The sequence below is a fragment of the Venturia canescens genome, chromosome 1 (genome assembly GCF_019457755.1).
Source record: "Venturia canescens isolate UGA chromosome 1, ASM1945775v1, whole genome shotgun sequence".
In the NCBI taxonomy this organism is placed as follows: Eukaryota; Metazoa; Arthropoda; class Insecta; order Hymenoptera; family Ichneumonidae; genus Venturia; species Venturia canescens.
Genome location: NC_057421.1, coordinates 717,941 through 736,905, shown reverse-complemented (window position 1 = coordinate 736,905; position 18,965 = coordinate 717,941). Strand labels below are relative to the sequence as shown.

Below are 18,965 nucleotides of genomic sequence, written 5' to 3'. Positions count from 1 at the left end.
GGAGCAAGGTTTCCCGCCGGGCGCAACAGTAGTACGGCGAACGTCGTACTGGAAAATACGGTTACTTTTTTCGACTTGGTTTATCAGCGTTTGAATGAAACTCGCTTTAACCCCTCGCGATCCGCGCTTCTGTTCCCCTCGATTATTCGTGTATGATGATGTCAAAATAATTTCCGACGACGTTGAATAATTATTCCGCTGTGAACTTTGGTGAGCTTCGAGATTCATCAAATAGTATTTTTATCTTCGCAATGAGATATCTGGATATAACATAATTCCAATAAAGCGGTCGAACCGAAAAGGGATCTACGCACCAATTTTAGTGAATTTACAAGCACCCTTCGTTGCAAAGATTTTTCGCGGTTCTTGAATGATCGGTAAGTTTTTTGTTTGCTTTCGATAAAGGATGTTTGTTCCCATAAACAATTTTGTCCTCCGTTATAAGAATTTGTGAGAAATTCTATAAAATGCAAAATTTCGTTCTCGTATATTATTTAAAAACGATCGGAAAAAATGGTGAACAGAATTGCAAAGAAAAATTATTTCCTATCTTTCATGGAAAATATAAAAAATGCATTGGGTGCAATCTTTCACAAGAGGATTGCGAAAGATTTTTTTGCCTCGGATGAGAGTTGTTGACGATTAAATCGTTGAGGTAGGTTCGTGGCGAAAAGGAGGAGAAAGTAAAATCAGTGAAATGGTATAAATTCTTTGTCGGGTAGTTTTGGCTCGGGGCTATTTTATGGGGTATCAAAGTTCTTTCGAGAGCACAGTTCTGTTGCGGGTAGGCAATGGGGCAAGTTTATGGTCTGTGCGAGCTTCGTAGCGTGGTGCTTCGTCCCGGCTGGCCAGGCTGGAGCGCCACACGTTACTGGGTCAACCCTTTAATCGAACGCTGAGCTTGCGGGAGCAAGGAACAGACATTGCATGTATTCGATATACCAGCGATATATAGGGTGTCCGAAAAAGACTCGCCACCTCCAACATCAGTCAATCGGTCTTCCGTTTGAGATTATTCGAGCAGCGCGCCTTTTCTCACTTTCGTTGCTCTCCCAACCAATTTCGCACGGTTCGCGACGGTTCGGTTTATACGGATCGCGATATTGATTTAAAATTTCCTCGATTCATCGCGCCTCAACCCGAGAACACTCGCATTTGTAGTAAACTTCTCGAATCCTAGGAGTTTCCGTTAAAACCAGAATTTGCGTGGTAAAATACCGGTCAGCTGTCATTTCAGAGGCCACGAAAAAATGTGCGTCGTTTTAGAATCCTTATTAATATCGTTGGAACGAATTGATTAATCTGCGATAGACTAGTGCTGGGAATGGGAAATCGTTTCAATAGCGCTCATCGTGGAGAACAAATTGCTCGACGCGTAGATTCCAAATCAACCTATTCATGCGATCTGCTATTACCCCAATTACTTTGCTACGAGTACGTGCCGTTTCTCTATCGGGTGCGTGCAAAATTGTTGGTACTCGGAATTACTGAGTTCCTTTTTTATAAAGTAAGGTTGTGACGCGTGAATTAGCTGTTCATTGTCATCGCTTTTCCGCGATTCCGATTGGTTTTTGAAACACGACCATTGCGGGGCTAACTTAATTCGGAAAACAACAACGTTCATTCCTCCTGTCAAAATGACAGCTTGAAATTCAAACCATATTTGACATTTTGTCGATATCGTTTTGTTCGACTCGATTTCTCGAAAATTCTTCCAATTGGACATTCTTTCAATAGTTATTAATGAGCTGAATTATTAAACGTGAATGAATCCTGGTAAAAATAAATAAAAAGTTACGCTTTGCAAGAAGAAGACGGGCGCGGAGCGCGCGTCTGTGACTCACCTAGTTATTAATTAAAATAACGATGCCCAAGAATTAATTTATTAATCTTGCATCGTCACGACAGTTTACCCGGTTCCGGACAAATATTTTTTCTCCCTGTTTATACAAAACGGATAATTAATGTATACTATATTAGATGAGGGTGTGGGAAATTCTGCAATTAATGGCACAATGTCGCAACGAAGTGCACTTGACAAGGCACGATAATTTGAATTTCGGCGTCTGACACGTACCTAAGCATTTCCGACGTGATCGTGCCGAGCTGCGAAGTAACAACAACAACAACGCGATCGCAGCCGTTACGGCCACGAAACGGCTCGTTTCGTTTCTCCCTCTTTGTCCCGAGAGAAGACGATGCGATCTCTTAATTCTCGCACAAAAGCTCCCCGAGATCCGCTCCTTAAATTATTCGCACTTTATTCAATTTATTGCGTCTCTCTTCCTCTGCCCGTTTCTCATCTTTGTCCCCCTCTCTACGCGGGCAAGCACCTCTTTTTGTCCTTTCTCGTTCAATTGGCCATTCTAGCGACGGTAGATGGACCACTAAAAATGTATCTCCCCTTTCTAGGGGCGTTGGAATACTTTCGCGCATCAGCTCGAATGTTCCGAGACACTTTTTCTTCCAAGTTTATCGCGTACAACGGACCTCGATATAGAATGTGCGTTTTAATTGACCAGATCGAAAATCTATAAGTGCTTCTATATTTATAGACGTCGCACGTTCCGCGAGTGTAGTGTAAAATATATAAAATGATGATGGATTGACGCGGAGATATTCCGACGGGGCACGTCGCCGACGGACTTTTCAATTCCTTCGGTTGCAACCGAAATTATCGCAACACGGATGCTGAACCCGGCAGCATTGACTTTTGAAGAGGACGAATCTGGTCGAACTATCGACGACTAATGGCCGTTTTCGCCGACGCGGTTCAAACTCAGTTCCATTTTTTTCACATAGTTTCGGAATAGGACGAACCGAGTTTAAACTCGGATCAACGTTGGAGAAAACGAGCATAATTTGGTCGGTCGCTCCGCGCTTGAAAAAATCATCGATATTGGGCACGCGTAATTCCGCGTAAAAAAAGGTCGATTTCAACGTAAAAATCCTCGTCGCTAAGCTGAACTCGGCGAGAAAAACACGCAAAAATTGAGCTCTCCAAAAAACGAATAAACGAAAGTAGTATTTTTGATAACAGCTTCGAAGTAAAACAACAATGGGCTCTGATTTTTAACGATATAAAAAAGTCGCCGGCGATCCGAAAGAAAAATCATTACTTCGCGCGTCTGCCCAGGGCAATTGAAAAGCCAATGGCCTCTGTTATTACGTACGAGCTTTCTTCTTCTTCGCCGTCCGGAAATTCCTGTCTATATAGACGAGCGCAAGAACTTGTAGAATCGTCGGAGCACGAAAAAAAGGCTAGACGAAGGTATACACAGTCCACGTAATATGTACGGCGTGTAGAGGACGAAGAAGAGATCCGGAAAAATAATGCAGTGTAGTAGGTAGGCTCTCGAGCCTCATAGGCTCCAACATTTTTCAACGTGTAGCATATGGGCCGTCCTACGAATGAGATCCGCTATCGAAGCAGGTTCGAGGCTGGATATAAATTTTTTGCAAAAAATATTCCCATCATTCTTCACCGTCGCTGATGACTCTGTTTCACGAGTAGATTGCAATTTCCAATAGAAAATAATGTAACTCGTCGAATATATTTTGAGGTTACACATCCGACGAGTTGTCACTCATGGGACACCCCGTTGATGATCTTTTCCGTTTCTAGTTCGTTCCCCTGTCTTTTAGCGTGTTACGTCACTGCACCGAATTCCCCTCAGACCCTTGGGGCTCGATTCGAAGGAAAAAAAACCCTCGAATTACATTACTGCTTTCCCCATGGAACATACCGAAGAAAAAAAAATTAAGCCATCGAGGAAATCGTTCTGCCGGTCTCTCGCTCTTCTCTCCTTTATTCTTTCTCTCCCGTCCGCATGCACTTTCATCATAAGACCGCTTTTCATATTTTATAAGGTGGAAACGCGACGAAATTTGAAAAAAACGAACAGCCAATTTTCTTCGAGGCGCGTATCCATTCCAGTTTTTATTTTTTTTCATTCTGCTCTCTTTTATTTTCATTCACATTCCATAGAAAAATTCCGAACATTATTTCATTTGAAATTAAAAGAGGGCAATTTAATAAATCAAATAACGCGAATGAAGAGACGAAACGAGTGCGCGGTAAATGAAAGTTCATCGCGGAACAGGACAAAGCCAAATTTGATCGTATGACAGCGCGAGCTTTCTACGGCTCTTGGTAGCTCTTTTGACCTCTGTGATTTTCGTATCGACCCGAGATAGTTTGTGCCATTCTCTGCAGCCCGCTTTCCGCAAGCTGCCTTCGCATACGACGAGTTCAATTTTCCCTTTCAACTTTTTTATTCCACATGCCGAGAAAATTGACGGATTTTGTTTTTTCAATTATTTTTTTCAACCTCGAACCCAAAACGAATATGGATTTTTAAAACACTCCGGTTTGGGCTCTGGATAATCAGCTGAGGGAAATGAAAAATATTCGATTTTAAAGAACGATTGGTTTTCGCAATAAAAAACATCGTACGTGATGCGAGGATCACGTGTTTTGTACACGTTTCAAGAACAAAGTCGAACGCAACGGTGAACGAAAAATTCAAATTTCTCAACGAGTTCGGTGACTTCGTAATTCTTACGTATACGAAAAAAAGGGGATACAAATAAGTGTTGAAAAATATAACTTTCGGCGGAATTTTTACTCTCCCAACCATTGATTTCCTTTTGCTATCGCTTATCATTCAAAACGATCTTTATTCTTTCTCCCTCCTCCCTTCGCAGTCTTTCTTCGTTTCTGTTATTTTTTCCTCGCGAGGCCGTTGCTCGTCGACAATGTATTTTTGTTTTCTTTTCCACTCGCTTCACTGGCAAGCCTGCTTGCTTGAGTGTGCGCTGTCCCGCAGCAGGCCGGAGCTTTTTCCCGCGTCTCTCCGCTTCGGTTTATGTACACACTTTTGTACACCAGGTGTCCATTAACTTTACCATCCTGACAGCGTGTGTACAAGTTACTCCGCGTAAGCAAAAATAGATATAAGAGAAATAAGCAATCCTCGTTCGCACGCGAGTTGCGAATCGTGCCTTTTTATACGGGGTGTCCGAAGATCGAGGATTTTTTTTTATTTATTTCGTAACAACCGCGCTCATTCCGTACAAAATGAGAAGCTTCGTTCCACAAGTGTTCGACAAACTTGAAATTGGTACTCGAGCGAGTGTTTCAGTTATTTGCAATCGGACAAAAACTTTGTACACCATCATTTTCGCTGCCCATTCGTTCCTCTTTCTCGTCACGAATATTTATGAGGAACTGTGCCGATCAATCATACCGAGAATCAAAGAAAAGAGATTACGCTTGTAATTCTATACGGATGTTGAACTAGAAAATGTCGGTGATACGAGCACCGACGATAGCGCGCTATAAACGTATGAATAATCAACGCGGATGAATAATTGGAGAAAAAAACAGATGACGTGAAAAAAAAAAATTGGTGAATTACAAATGTTTTTTTCGTCCATTCCGTTGGACTCGAACGTTGCAAACTTCAGCGTCGTGCGCTCGAAACATTTTTCCATAAAAATCGTTCGGGCTTGCGAGCCATCAAAATGTATTCTCGACCGATGATATTTTTCATTATTCTTCGTAAAATATCTGTTTTAAACGGTTTTTTTGGTCTTTGTAAAAATTTCTCTTATTGCTATTAATTTTCTCCGATTCCCCGATCCCTGTACGCCTACCAAGTGGGCTTTTTCCTCTTTCTCTACCTCTCCACATTTCCTTATCTCGTCCATCCTTCCTCCTCCTTTTGTGCATGCGTGTAAAAGACTCGTGGTGAACTCGAATAATAGGGAGAAGGGATAAGAGTTCCGTTAACCGTAGTAAACATCGCGTTTGAGGAAGATCGAGATTCTCGCCGTACAAGTTACCGGCGATGCTTTTACGCTCGGCTCTCTTCGGAATATTTCATGTCCAACGAATTAACGAATATGACAGACAAAATACTTTGTCCGATCCATCCTTTTATTTTTCCGAGTGATTATTCATTTTTTATTTTCAATTTTAAAATATCTGTAATTTTCTGAATATTCCGTACAAAAATTAGACATTTTTAGTATTCGTTGATGTGAAAATATTCTCGAGCGTAGAACGAGTGATGAACGTTGAGATATATACTGGAAAAAAATTGATAGGGTCGTTAAAACATGTTGAATCATTGGTTTCTTTCGCCAAGTCGGTTGCTATTGAAAAGGTTCTCGTCCCAACCTTTTATCCTGACTCGTTCGTGACGTTTGCGATGTAAATGTTCTGAATCGATTGGAGGAAAGGATTGATAAATAAACGTCGACGAACCGGTTCACGAATCTGTAATGTTTTACTGGTAGTGGAATGTATTAGGGGGTCACTTACAATAGTGAAAAACATGGCCGCGACTCGACATCTCGCGACAAACTCGTGGGAAAAACATATCTACGATTCGTCTTTCTTCTTTCACACGAAACCTTGAATCTCCCAATCTTTTCAGCTAACAAAACGTGTTTTGAAAAAACCTAAAAAAACTCCTGACTGTGACATGTTGAAAAGGATATTAAAAAGAGAGAAAATAATCCAACTGATACGAGCAACTGGGGGAAAATCGACTTGAAATAAACAATTTAGTTAATAAAAAGATTGTACGAGCTACGTGATATAAATACTACAATAATTATGATAGAATATTGCAGCATAATATGGCGACATCGCCTGCTGTTCCATTCGTTGAATCAATGCGATTCAACAGTTTTTTTTGTTATGCTAATTATTTTATAAACATAGATACGATCGTACTGAGTCGTTGCCAAGAAGCGTGCTCATAGGTAATATAATATGTATTTGAAAAATATGGTCAAATAATTTTTCGCTCTTTGGACAAACATTCTGCATGGAAAATTTGTGAAAATCAGGTGATCGCGGTCAAACGCATAGCTCTCTCGGATTTTGTCCGGGCCAAAGAGTTTTTCGAAATGTTATTCGATCATTTTAACAACTCATATTCCTTTTATCAATGGACAAATACATGAAATTCTATTCTTTATGGAACGGTTCTCGTTCGACCGTAACGAGGAAGCGTACGGATATCTATTTTTTTTTTAACTCGACCTTCAACTCTAACCGTGACATTTGGCCAAATGCAGTGATGAAATTGAAAGGTAAGAGAGCCCGGAAGTGAGTGGGTATGTTTCCCCAAAATAATGCGATGAGATTGAACAAAAAGACGGCCCGAAATAAACATGCGCAGGAGATTCCACACGAAGATGAAAGGTCACGACATTTTTGGTGGGCATCGTAAGAGGTTCGTTTTTTGCGCTTATATTTCTTTGTTGCAAGCACCGCGACTAAGAGGATTTCTCGCCGTCATCGGGAACAACGACTTTTTACACCAACTTCTTTATTTTTTTTATTTTCCTGTGGCACATTCGCTCTTACTTTATAATGATAACAGTAACGTCATCGACCGGTATAAACGCGTGCATAACTACACGAAACTCGAGAACCGGCGACCCTGAAAACTTCTTTAAAGCCCGCCGAGGCGAATAGCACGACTTTGAATAATTATCTCCGTTACGCGGGAACAGGCCGTCCAAATTAAACTCGTAATATCGTTACAGTTTTTCTGATACTTTCTGTATTTCCGCGTGATGATCGATCGCAGAGTCAAAGCTGCGGGAAAAATGCGTCCAAGCTGCGTCCACGATTATATTTCACGCATTTCTTATTACCTCCGAGACTGGACTCGCGCGGGCGCTTCAAGCGGGCAATACATACGAAAATAGTTGCACAATATCGAGTGTAGTGCGAGGTCTATTTTTAGAAAAATGCGAGAGTTTCGTAGCTCCTTATGGAATCCCAAGGCTTCCGTTTCTTTACACGCATGTGCGTGTGCGCGTGTGTTTGTATTTACGATGTATCTCCGGTTTAATGAGACGACTTCGAGTAGTAGCCTGTATCTGGATACGTCGCGAGCGCATCATGAGAACGAGAAACACAACAGACCGCCCTGACGTAATTTCCAATCTCACACCACGACGATCTCTATAAAATGGATTCAGGTTTTAGCGTTTTTTTCCATACTATCGCTCCATTTGCCGTGGTTTCCCTCCATCAGCAATGACACTATTCAATCGCTTTTTCTTTGTCGATAGAAATTTCTTTTCTCAGCCACCGTTCGATGGTGCGTGTGTCTCGCGTGTGACTTCTGATGATGAAAAAAATCGTATCACTCTTATAAAGAAAATCGTTCAATGGCGATTTAATTCGCTTTTTGGCAAATAATTCTGCAACGAGTTCTCGAAATAACGAGACTCGATTGAATAAATCAAAACAATGAAAATAATGATATAGCAGAAGCATGAAAATACGAGTGATTGTTTCCGCTGCGATTATGAAAACGTCCGAGGCTTCTCGCCCTGACTCGTTGTTAACCCAGTTAGGCGGCCAATCCAACGTTTCAGTCTCACTCCGCGTGCTCTACAACACAAAAAAGCTGGAAATGCGGCCTTCTTGTGACCAGCATTTCGTCCCACGTGTCGCACATCTTCGAGATTTCTCATCGTTCTCCTTTTCCTGAGCCTTTTTTTATTTTGTCAATCTCCCTGGTTGGCCAAGGAAATGCACGGCAACTATAATTTTGGAGCATATTGCTCAAATTATTTGTGCCAATCTCGAAAACTTGGCGTCAACCATTCTTTTGAAACAAATACGTGTAATTTTAGAGGAAACGATCTCTGAATCATTAGAAAGATTGTGGCTCGTGAGTTTTCATGGAAAATTACTGTTTTTTTTCTCTGCCAGAGTTGCTCGCTTCTGTAATTTTTCACTTTCCCAGGCTATGCGAAGTTTTGAAAAAACTCAAACGACGGTGAATCGTATTTTTATTTTTCAACGTTACTGAAAAGAGTAGCTGTAAAGGACAGTTTTTCTTGCAATCTTGTTGCCGCAAAAGATAATTTGGGGAGGAGAAAAAGAGGATGAGAAACGAGTCGGCGCGACGGACGCGGATGGTTTAATGATATGCGAAAAGGCGTTGTACCCAGACTGAAGGGGGATGTTTGTATGAACTTGAGCGAGAAGATAGAAGTGAAAGGGCTGCGAAAAAGAGTAGACGCGTGCCAAGTATTCCGCTTTTTTCTCTCTTACACATCTTCATCTTCGTATTACACGAAAACGTAAAATTTTATATTTATTCTTTTCACATTTTCAGATCCATAGAAACGTATAAAATTATGGAGCTGAAATAGTAGCTCGGTTCGAGTGTCTAAAACAGCTTTCGCGGTGTGTTATGCTTTTAAGTGCGAAAGTACATCGAAAAAATGGTGAATTACCAATTACAACAAGTTTTCTGTACTCCTTTCGAGTTTTCGGAGAGCAATCGCACTGCGGAGACAAAAAAGTACTTTTTCGATGTCGACTCTTTTTATTTCTCCGCCATGAAAGTTGAATTTTTACGTTCACGCTGGTGTCATACGAATCCGGCGTGAGGTAAGCCCAGGATTAGCTCACCACGTGAAATTACGGATGACCAATTCGCGAAGATCCTCGCGCGCGTGCGTTCGTCCGTGAGCGAGTGTATGCGTGCGTTTTTTATTTCGCTGTACAAGCGGCATGAGGCCGGAGGTCCGCCTTGGCATCTATCGTTCGCGTTTACGGGGCTTTACGTAGACGTTGGCCTGAAAGAAGGTCGGTTGCATTTTTCATGTACGCGCGGGAGAGTCTCCGGTGAAAGAATGTGCCTGCTCTTCGAGACAAAAACATAAATGTTCGTCATCGTTTCCACGGACTCGAAGTCGTTGACCGGTCTTTGTTCAAAAAAAAAAAAAATACATTTCGGCACGTAAATACGAGCGGGGATTTATTTATCAAAAATTATCATCACCGTGTAATTTATCGGGGAAAAATGATTGACCGTTTCTCCTGGTCATTGCCGTGGAGGAGAATCGGAAGGAAGCTAAAAAAAGTGATGAAACCAGGTCACGAGGATAATGGAGTGAAAAATTCACTGAGATATTATTTTTACCGTTCCTCGTTCAGGCTGTTTTACGCGTGTATGTATCAGACTTTCCGTGAATAATAAAACTTCGCTGAAACAGCGCGGAAACGGAACGCGAAAGGGAAGACGTATTCGAAATGCGATATGTTCACATTGTAAAAGTGCAATGATAAAAAGTCCAACTCTTTCTTAAAAAATTATTGGAAATGAGGAAAAATAAAATATCAAGAGATTCGACAGTTTTGTTCGCGAACCTCTAACAACGAAGTCGTTTAATTAAGAAAGTATTGAAATTCGTTTGAAATCGAATTTGACAATGAAGAATATCGAATTTATTATATCTCATCCTTTAACGGGGATGAATTAATATGTCAGTATTAAAAAAAAGAAATTTCGAATAAAATTTATTTTCCCCACTGCTCATTATACGGCCTTTGGCTGCGTCAGAGGACTAATTGACCTCTATTTTTTATTGAACTCGGACGGCGTGGTCGGTTGAAAGCGTTTGAAATTTCACTCACGAATATTATATCGGAACTAAAAGACATCAAAGCTTCCCGAGGTACTTCCGGTAATTGCTACAAGCAGAGCTTCGATCGAGCGATCCGCTCGACTTCCGGTATCGCTAAATTACAGCTGCATCAGAATTTTCTACACCTCGCGAGAAATTCACGCGCATGTAGGCCCAACTATAGTCCATGCTTCGTTAAACCATTTTGCAACTCCTTCGTACGCTTTAATTTAATTTCAATGGACGTCACGTGACGAGGAAATTTGCAAAGGAAACTAAATCCGGCTGCGAGCCTTGGCACATTTTATACGTTATCGATTTAATCAATCTTCACTGCCCGTTTTTCCTCCGTGAAGCACAAATCGAAAGGGCATGCAGTTTGTACCGATAAAATATGCTATTTGTATTCTATATCGAATACAAACTGTGAAACAATAACTTTTCGGTTAAATTTTCCGGTTGACCCGCCCCTTCGCCGGCTGTTTTTATTCGAGCGTTTTGCGAGTCAATTAAGATGGGAATTCGAGCAGGGTATCAACTCTACATCGTGTCATTTCTCCAGTGCATTTTTCCAGCATTGCAACTCTCCAAGTGTAGCAACTCTACATAGAGCCAAGTGTTCAAGCGCGTCAACCCTTCATCGGGTTGAATCCCGATTGTCGCAGCCCGACATTTCCTTGACTGTTATATCTGCTCGTATTTTTCGTTGGCTGTACTTTTCCCACAGAACCACTCGTACTGGAATGAACATTTTTGAAACATGTCAATCTTTCCATATGTAATGACGCTGAAGTTTCCAACGTTGGAGTCTAACGAAATGATCGAAAAAAACTCTCCAATAATTCCAGTAATTCCCCTATTTTCTTCCCTGCCAAATTTGCGATTCGTAGTTTTTCAAGCTGCACCAACGATTCGTGAAATAAAAAATTGGTGAATTACAAACGTTTTTTTCGTTCATTTCGTTGGACTTCAACGCTGCAAACTTCGGCGTCGTCCATATGTACCAGCTGCCCGCTTCCTCAGCTCTCAAATTTATCGACTAATAGAATCATTTTCACTATGATTTTGTCATTTAATAATGCAAGCAAAAACAAGATCTCTCTATAGTCTTCGCAAAGTAGCGATAACTATTCTAACTTCACAACTTATTGAAAGCTATTCACTATTTGAAGGCTTCACTCTACTTCAATTTACAGATTGATTCTAGTAGATTTTTAATTTTTGTCACTGTGCCACCATGGTTTGATTGGACTTGTTGGAACTTTTTTCGGTTCTGGTTTATTGGATTCGGTTGGGCTTGTTGGGGTTTGTTTGAGTTTATTGGACGAAAAGGAGTAAGATTTCTGTCAGAATGGTAGAGAATATGAATCATCCAATTGCGATACGTATTTGCAAAAATTTATTTGAAATAAAATGATGACTTCCGCTCTGGGGAAAAATGAGAATGACTGCGAGATGGATTTTCGTTGTTTTAAAAAGGTTCTCAATCAATCACGTTGCTATTCCCAGTACACGGAATATTTTGTGAACGAGAGTAGAAAAAAACGAGTTGGGAAGATTTATTAGGTGGTTGAAAGTCTTTTCAACAGTAGCCGTTTAACAATTGAAGGACCCTCGATCATCGCGCGCAATTGCTTTGCGCAGCTATATTATCGGTGTATCGCTCCAAGCGAATGAGATCCGGTATTCCATCCATTATTTTAATCCTTCGTACCACCGCTCGGCAACAAAAGAGTAAATATTCCGTTTCAACTTAAAAAAGAATATACACATGAAAATAGCAGCTCTCGTGCATGAGCTATGAGAGAGTAAAATAACCGAGCCACGTATTTTTGAAAATCCGATCAATGTATATTCATTTTTTAAAAATGTGACTCCATATCCATCGATATAATAAATCCCACCTCGATGAAAATAATAATAATAATCATTGAAACGAAAGTAGAGAATTTATGCGGATGACGTGTACATGTACGGCGTAGATCCAGATGATATATTTATACATAGATTGTCCGAGCGAGAGGAAATATAATTGATGAAACTGGAGCAACTGGGAGCACTTTGAATCTCAGAATGATTGGGGTGTCGCGAGCGTTTAACACAACGAATAAAAATCAACGCCGCCGCATCCATTAGACGAATGATTCACGAATACAAACGAACGAGTGACATAATTTAGAGCAATCTGAGCATGTATATTAAATAATTTATATGACGCGCTGCAGATTAATTTTTATGGAGCGTCCATGTGTGTGCGATCGGGATTCACGATAAAAAGAGTTGTTTCAATTTAATATATGCGTGTGTACGTTTGGGACATAAAAGTGAGAGAACAGAGTTCGGCCCTGCTGGGTCAATGGAATAAGACACGCCAACTTCCGGTTTCAAGATCATTATCCTCCCATATTATCATGCTCCTAAGTAATATGACGTTGTCAGCGAAAATAGCGTTCGGATCAAGGTGCCACTGAACCTTACACGCAACTTAATTTTAAATAATAATAATTATTATAAAAGTGCTAGCGCGAGAAGCCTCGATTTGGAAGCGAATGAATCATACGACCAGATTTTATGACACATCAATACAATTTGAGTTTCATATTTTGTCGTTGTTGAATTTTCAGACGAGCAGAACGAGCGATGGGCCTGTTAACGAGGCTCAAAGGTTTCGATTGATTTTTTCCAAACAAAGGCGCCGAAGAAAATCAGTCGAGAAGCGAATTCGAAATTTATTTATCAACAGTTTAATCGGAAATAAGGAAAATGTCGATGGCCTCGATCGAGACGATGGGGACGACCAAGGCGATTGACTCCGGCGGACCACCGAAGAAATTCATCAATGCGAATTTAATATCGCTCAAGTGCCTTCTCTTCCTCTTCTTCGGCGGTACGTAGACATTCGCCTGCTCCACGCATACTTAATATTATGTTCAACGATTTTTAACCCGTAGACACCACGCTCTCTTTGAGGTCACAGACTTGCCGCACTGGTGCAAATTTGCACTTAGACTTTTCAAAACTTTTTATTTCGCCGACGAATTAATCTTTCAATGAGACTTTTTGGGGGTAAAAATTCCTTAGTAATCGATTACAATCATGAAAAAAATGAAAAATTAAAGTTTTATTATAGAAAAATGATTAAGGAGGGTGGATCGCGACGATACAATGTTGCCATGCTAAACCATGTTGAAAATATCAAGAATTTCAAAATGATAAGAATTTCATAAAATTAGGTAAATGTATTCTTTAAAAATATATGAGACAATATGACTTTTTAAAGATTTTTCTACCACATAGCTCTCGAGTAATTGAACATTAAAGTTTGCGTGTATAAGCATATAGAGTTTACATAATTCCTAAAATAAGCGTTGTATGAAAAAAAATGTTCAGACAAAAGTTGCACGGTTTCGAGGGGAACGAATTACTAGAGCCTGCGCCGCTATCACACCAGAAACTATTCGAAGATCAAGAGAATCATTGGTTCTACGTCTTCGGAAATGTGTCGAGGTTAATCGCCATCACTTCGAACATTTGTTCAAATAAATTTTCTGCAAAAAAACATGAATTACATTATTCAGATAATTCTATTGTCAATACCATCGCGATTTCCCGTCTTTGCATAGGCATCATAGGTAATGGAAGGGATTTAGTGAAATAACCTGTTAACTATTAGGTTTAGGGCTAATGTAGGTCTATACTTTTTTACTCAGAATTCGATACTCTACCATATTTTGATATAAAAAATATAGCATTCCCCTTAAAAAAACGAAGTTGACCTTCAAATCTCCGAATCGTCTCCACCTATCAAAACAACATATGTACCACCTAATGTGCCCCTCGAAACCGTGCAACTTTTGTCTGAACATTTTTTTCATACAACGCTTATTTTAGGAATTATTCGAGGTGGTCACGTTAAATGATTCACCCTGTATACAGTTATACATCTCGTGCATAAGAGCTTGGATTTAACGCTCAATTATTCGATAACCATGTGGTAAAAAAATTTGAAAAAAATTGTATTTGTATATTCGATGCCAAAGGATGTCATCACCAAATTTGATGAAATTCTGATTATTTTGATTTCGTCATCCACCCTCCTTAAATTGAAGAAAGGAATTTTGAAGTTCCGTAGACTTGAAATTTTCGTGGGTGCAAATGTGCACCAGTGCGTTGTCTACGGGTTAATGCTGTTGCGATGAAAAATAAAAATATTGCTGTTAATTGAATTTATTATATATTTTAATCGGTTGTGTTTAAACAGGAATGGGCTGCTTGTTTCCCTTTCTTCCGCTGCACATGCTCGCGGTTGGTCTGACTCTTGAGGAAGCGAGGCTCGTCTCAATGATTTCTCCGCTGGTGGCGCTTCTCGGTCCACTGATCGCGAGCCCCATCGCCGATAAACTCGCGGGTCGCCAGGGAACGAACGAGAAAGCGGCGGCAGCGGCTTCGACCGGACGTTATCTCCGCGTGATGATCGCGATCGCTTGTTTTCTCTCCGCGATAATGTATTCGCTGCTCCTACTGGTCCCGGTAGTCGAAAGGATCGAATTGCCTCGCGAGAGACGACCAACCCTCAAATTCTCTTGCGATCAGGATGGCGCTACCGTGCTCCAGGAACGGAGTCGCGATTTTTCCACCTGCTATAACTGGACCAGCGAGAGTCGCGTCTGCGCGATTCTACTTCGGAATTGTAATTATGGATGTAGTCCGATCTCTCCCAGACGCAATCATCTCATGGCGAATCTTCCGACAACGATCAACGACAACGACGCTTTCGAGGGGAGCGGTGACACCGCCGGTGTCAGTCCGCTCGAAGTTGAACTCAACAGCGAAGTCGAGTGGAGGATAAAGGTGTTTTTTCTTTTTTTTTAATTCTTCGTACAATTAGCCGGATGCGATTCTCCGTGTCCGGGAGGGATTAATGTCGTTGGGCTTCCATTACTTGTGGTTAAATTGATGAGACCCAAATTTGCACTTTCCGGCATGTAGTACAGTCGCGTCTATAAAAAACCAAGTCTCTTCGTTTAAACGACGTTATTGTCGCTATCGAGCGTTGACATCACTCACGCGTGCAGTTATTCGTCGTTTTCTTACCTTTCCAATCGAATCGCGTTTGCTGCAATTTCATGGCGCTTGTCTCGACTTTTTGTTGAGAATGTACGCGCGTTCCTTGTTGAGTGCTTAAAGCGATACCGCAAAACTTTCCATTAATCTTCATCGGGCGTTTAGGTGTGTATACTACACCGAGCGAGTGCAATTTCGTTCCGTCTTCGTTCTCGCAAGTAGTCTTTTCCGCTCATCTTGTGTCTGCATGGATAGGGATCTATCCTCTACTGCTGAAAAGAGAAATTGCGATGAAGAATTCTCACCACCGCTGCCTCGAAACAACCTTTTTAACTTCTCGAACATAACGATGCAACGTTGCAACAACAATCATTATCTGATCGAGAATTTGTAATGCGGACTAATTTCCACTCGAATCACGTATAGCAATGGATAAAAAATTCGATGTACTGGAAAACTTGAGATTTTTTTTGGAAAAAAACTTTTCGGAGAAATCGCGATCGCGGGACACCACCCTTATAGTTTTCCGGATCTATGAAAGCATCATCGCCAGCATGATTAATAATTCCACCTATATTTCATGTTGTCTCATTAGGATAATGAAAACTTCAGAAAGGTTCGACGTTACGTGATACCGGAGAGTGAACCACCCCATTTGTGTTTCAACGAGGGTGAAAATAGGGTTTGCCACGCTTATACGAGCTTTTCCGGGAGCATACCCGTGAACGCGAGCTTTAGACAAGCCAAAAATGCGCGGGATCGACGAGAATGGTGCTCTTATCCGATCGAGGAGGATATAAAATGTCGAATACCACGGGAACTGGAGAAAACGATGGCTAAATTTAATCAGAGTTGTACCGTCGAGTGCGATCTCCTCGATCCGTTTATGTTGCCAGGTGAGAAAAAAAATAGCAGCGCATCATCGTGCTCAGTTGTCACGAATCAGTTGAATATTAATTTGGATTATGCGATGACGAAATGATTTGCAGGCAGCGTGCACAACGAAAACCAATGTAGTCAGGTAGCGGGCGATCCTGACATAACATTTTGGATGTATCTGACGATAAGATCGCTAGCAGATATATTTCCAACGGCGGCGGTAGCTCTGTTGGATGCGGCGGTCGTCATCGCAACCCGCGAGACTTCCTGTGGCCGAGGAGACGTTGGACGACAGTTGGCCTTTGGCTCGTTGGGTTTCGCCGCTTTCGGACCCCTCGTTGGTTATCTCAATTCATTCGTCCCCAATAATCCAGCCTATTTTTTGCCCATCGGTTTCCATATTTGTTTGATGATACTCGCTGCGATCGTTGCGCTCTCTGCGAGCGGCATGCCATTGAGTCCGCCCGAATGGTGGTGGCACACGAGATCAGGAATGCTCGCTGTCCCGATGAGCGCGGTCAAGAGATACGGCAGCGAGACCGCAGCCCTTCTTTTCGTTCTTCTCGTTCTCGGTACTTTCTGGAGTGCCATGGACAGTTATTTACCGATGTAAGATTTTTCGTATCCTATGCACTTTTTTGTCGAACGATTATTATGAGCTCGATTATATATAATGAAATTTTTTGTTCCAGGCATTTGGCTAATCTGAATGGGGACGCTCTTACGATCGGAGTAATCCTGACGGTGGGTGCACTGCCGGCAGTATTTTTCCTGTGGAAATCGGAAAATTTTGTCGATTATTGCGGTCACAGTAATCTTCTGATAGTCGCTTTCACCGTTTATATAATCAGGTGATTATTCGATTGTAATTTCAATCGCACTTTTTGCCTCAATCCTCTTTACATTCAGTTACAATTTCGATTGATTTGTTTTTATTAGATTCACCGGTTTGACTCTTGTCTCGGAACCCTGGTGGGCTCTCATATCCGAGGCTATGGAACTTTTTACCCTCGGAATAATGTGGGTCACTGCCATTCTATACATGAGGCATCTCGTGCCACGACACCTCACCGCCACCGCTCAGGCACTGCCAGTCATAGCACACTTTTGTCTCGGTATATCCGTTTTTCTTCTTTTTTTTTCTTTCTTTTCACCTTTTATTGAAAAGAAAAAAAATTATATTCCTAAGGAGTAAAGTCATTGATTTTGAAAAACGGGTAAACAGAAAAAATGATCACGATTCGTCGTATTATTTTTTCATGTGAATACACATTTTCTACTTTTTTATATTTCCACTCTGATTGATCATATTCTTCGGTCACAATCTGTTGACCGACCGATCGATTCGAAAAAAATTACAGGTCGTTGCCTCGGCGCGGTGATCGGTGCTTACATACACGCGGGCAAAACCGAAGTTGACTCCTTGAAATTCGTTTATCAGTGTATGGCCCTTTCCGCGGCTGTAGTCGCTGTTTTATACTTTGTTCTCTATCACGGACTTTTGAAACCCCGATGTCACGCTCAGACTATCCAAGGATCCAGAAACGCTCCATCCGTAGTCCAAGGTATTTCTTTTTTCTCTCTTTTTCTTATTCGAATATGAATAATTAAGGCTCGTTATATTTTTATATGAGAATTTCATCGTGTTGATTTTTTTTTACCTCAAGCTGCCTTGCAAGAGCACGAACAGACCTTGAGTAAGGAAACAAGCAGATGTTTATAATATTACTTGTTTCTTCATTTGCAAACCTTTGAGTACTTGGAATTTTCTTTTCAATGCAGGGTTCAAGATCAACTTTTGTTTTCAGGTATGAACGGAAATGGAAATTACACGCCACTGCGAGTCTATCACAATGGAATGGCCAAGAAGGGTCAATTTCGATATTAATATATGGAAGAAATAAAATTCATTCGAATATAATAACGTTCGAACGTCGTTTCTTGCTTTTCATGTAAGATCGACAGTTGGAATTTCCAAAATTTTCTTCCTCAACCAGGCGAAAACCGAGAAATCATTCCTCGAAGAAATAATCTCTCGGTCTCGATCGTTCGTTCGATCGACATTCGAGCGAGAATCATTTCTTCTTCGCGTCACATCTCTAAAATGTTGAACGATCAAAGAAAAATGCATTTCTGGGCGCCACTGCGATTATATTGATGTAACGATCTCTCAATCGGTCTCGAATATTTTGCTAATTAATCCGCGCGCGCTGCGTTTTCCCTGGAATCATATTTCATGTTGTCTTTTTAATTATTAACAAATTTCGATTGTTTTTGGCCACATCTTTTTTGTTCGTCGCAATGTCATTATAGTTCATGAATTTTCCAAGAATTTTATGTAAACTGTCAATTGGACAATTTTTTTCCTACGTATTTGAAAATTTATATTGTTTTCAAAATTTGCATCGTCTTTTGCCGAAAATAATCAAGTTATATACATATTTCTCATCAAATAACCTTTTATATGAAAATCCATTTTAGGGATTTTCTATAAAAGCCATGTTTTTTCTATTAATTTATTTATCAATGATCTTCAGCCTGTCGTTTTAACTATTAAATATTGAACG

At 40.8% G+C, this 18,965-nt stretch overlaps 1 protein-coding gene across 2 annotated transcripts; it reads left to right on the top strand.

Moving 5' to 3' along the window:
* Positions 1 to 41: 41 nt before the first annotated feature.
* On the top strand, positions 42 to 18,319 carry SP1173. 2 transcript variants are annotated; one of them, XM_043428583.1, is made up of 10 exons: positions 42 to 377; positions 13,080 to 13,342; positions 14,717 to 15,306; positions 16,115 to 16,415; positions 16,509 to 17,007; positions 17,091 to 17,249; positions 17,338 to 17,513; positions 17,760 to 17,963; positions 18,066 to 18,095; positions 18,207 to 18,319. In XM_043428583.1, the coding sequence occupies exons 2-10, from the start codon at positions 13,219 to 13,221 to the stop codon at positions 18,284 to 18,286; spliced, it is 2,163 nt and encodes a 720-aa protein (XP_043284518.1). In that variant the 5' UTR covers positions 42 to 377; positions 13,080 to 13,218; the 3' UTR covers positions 18,287 to 18,319. The 2 variants fall into 2 exon arrangements, with proteins under 2 accessions (XP_043284518.1, XP_043284527.1); XM_043428592.1 differs by lacking the exon at positions 18,066 to 18,095.
* The last annotated feature ends 646 nt before the right edge of the window (positions 18,320 to 18,965 follow it).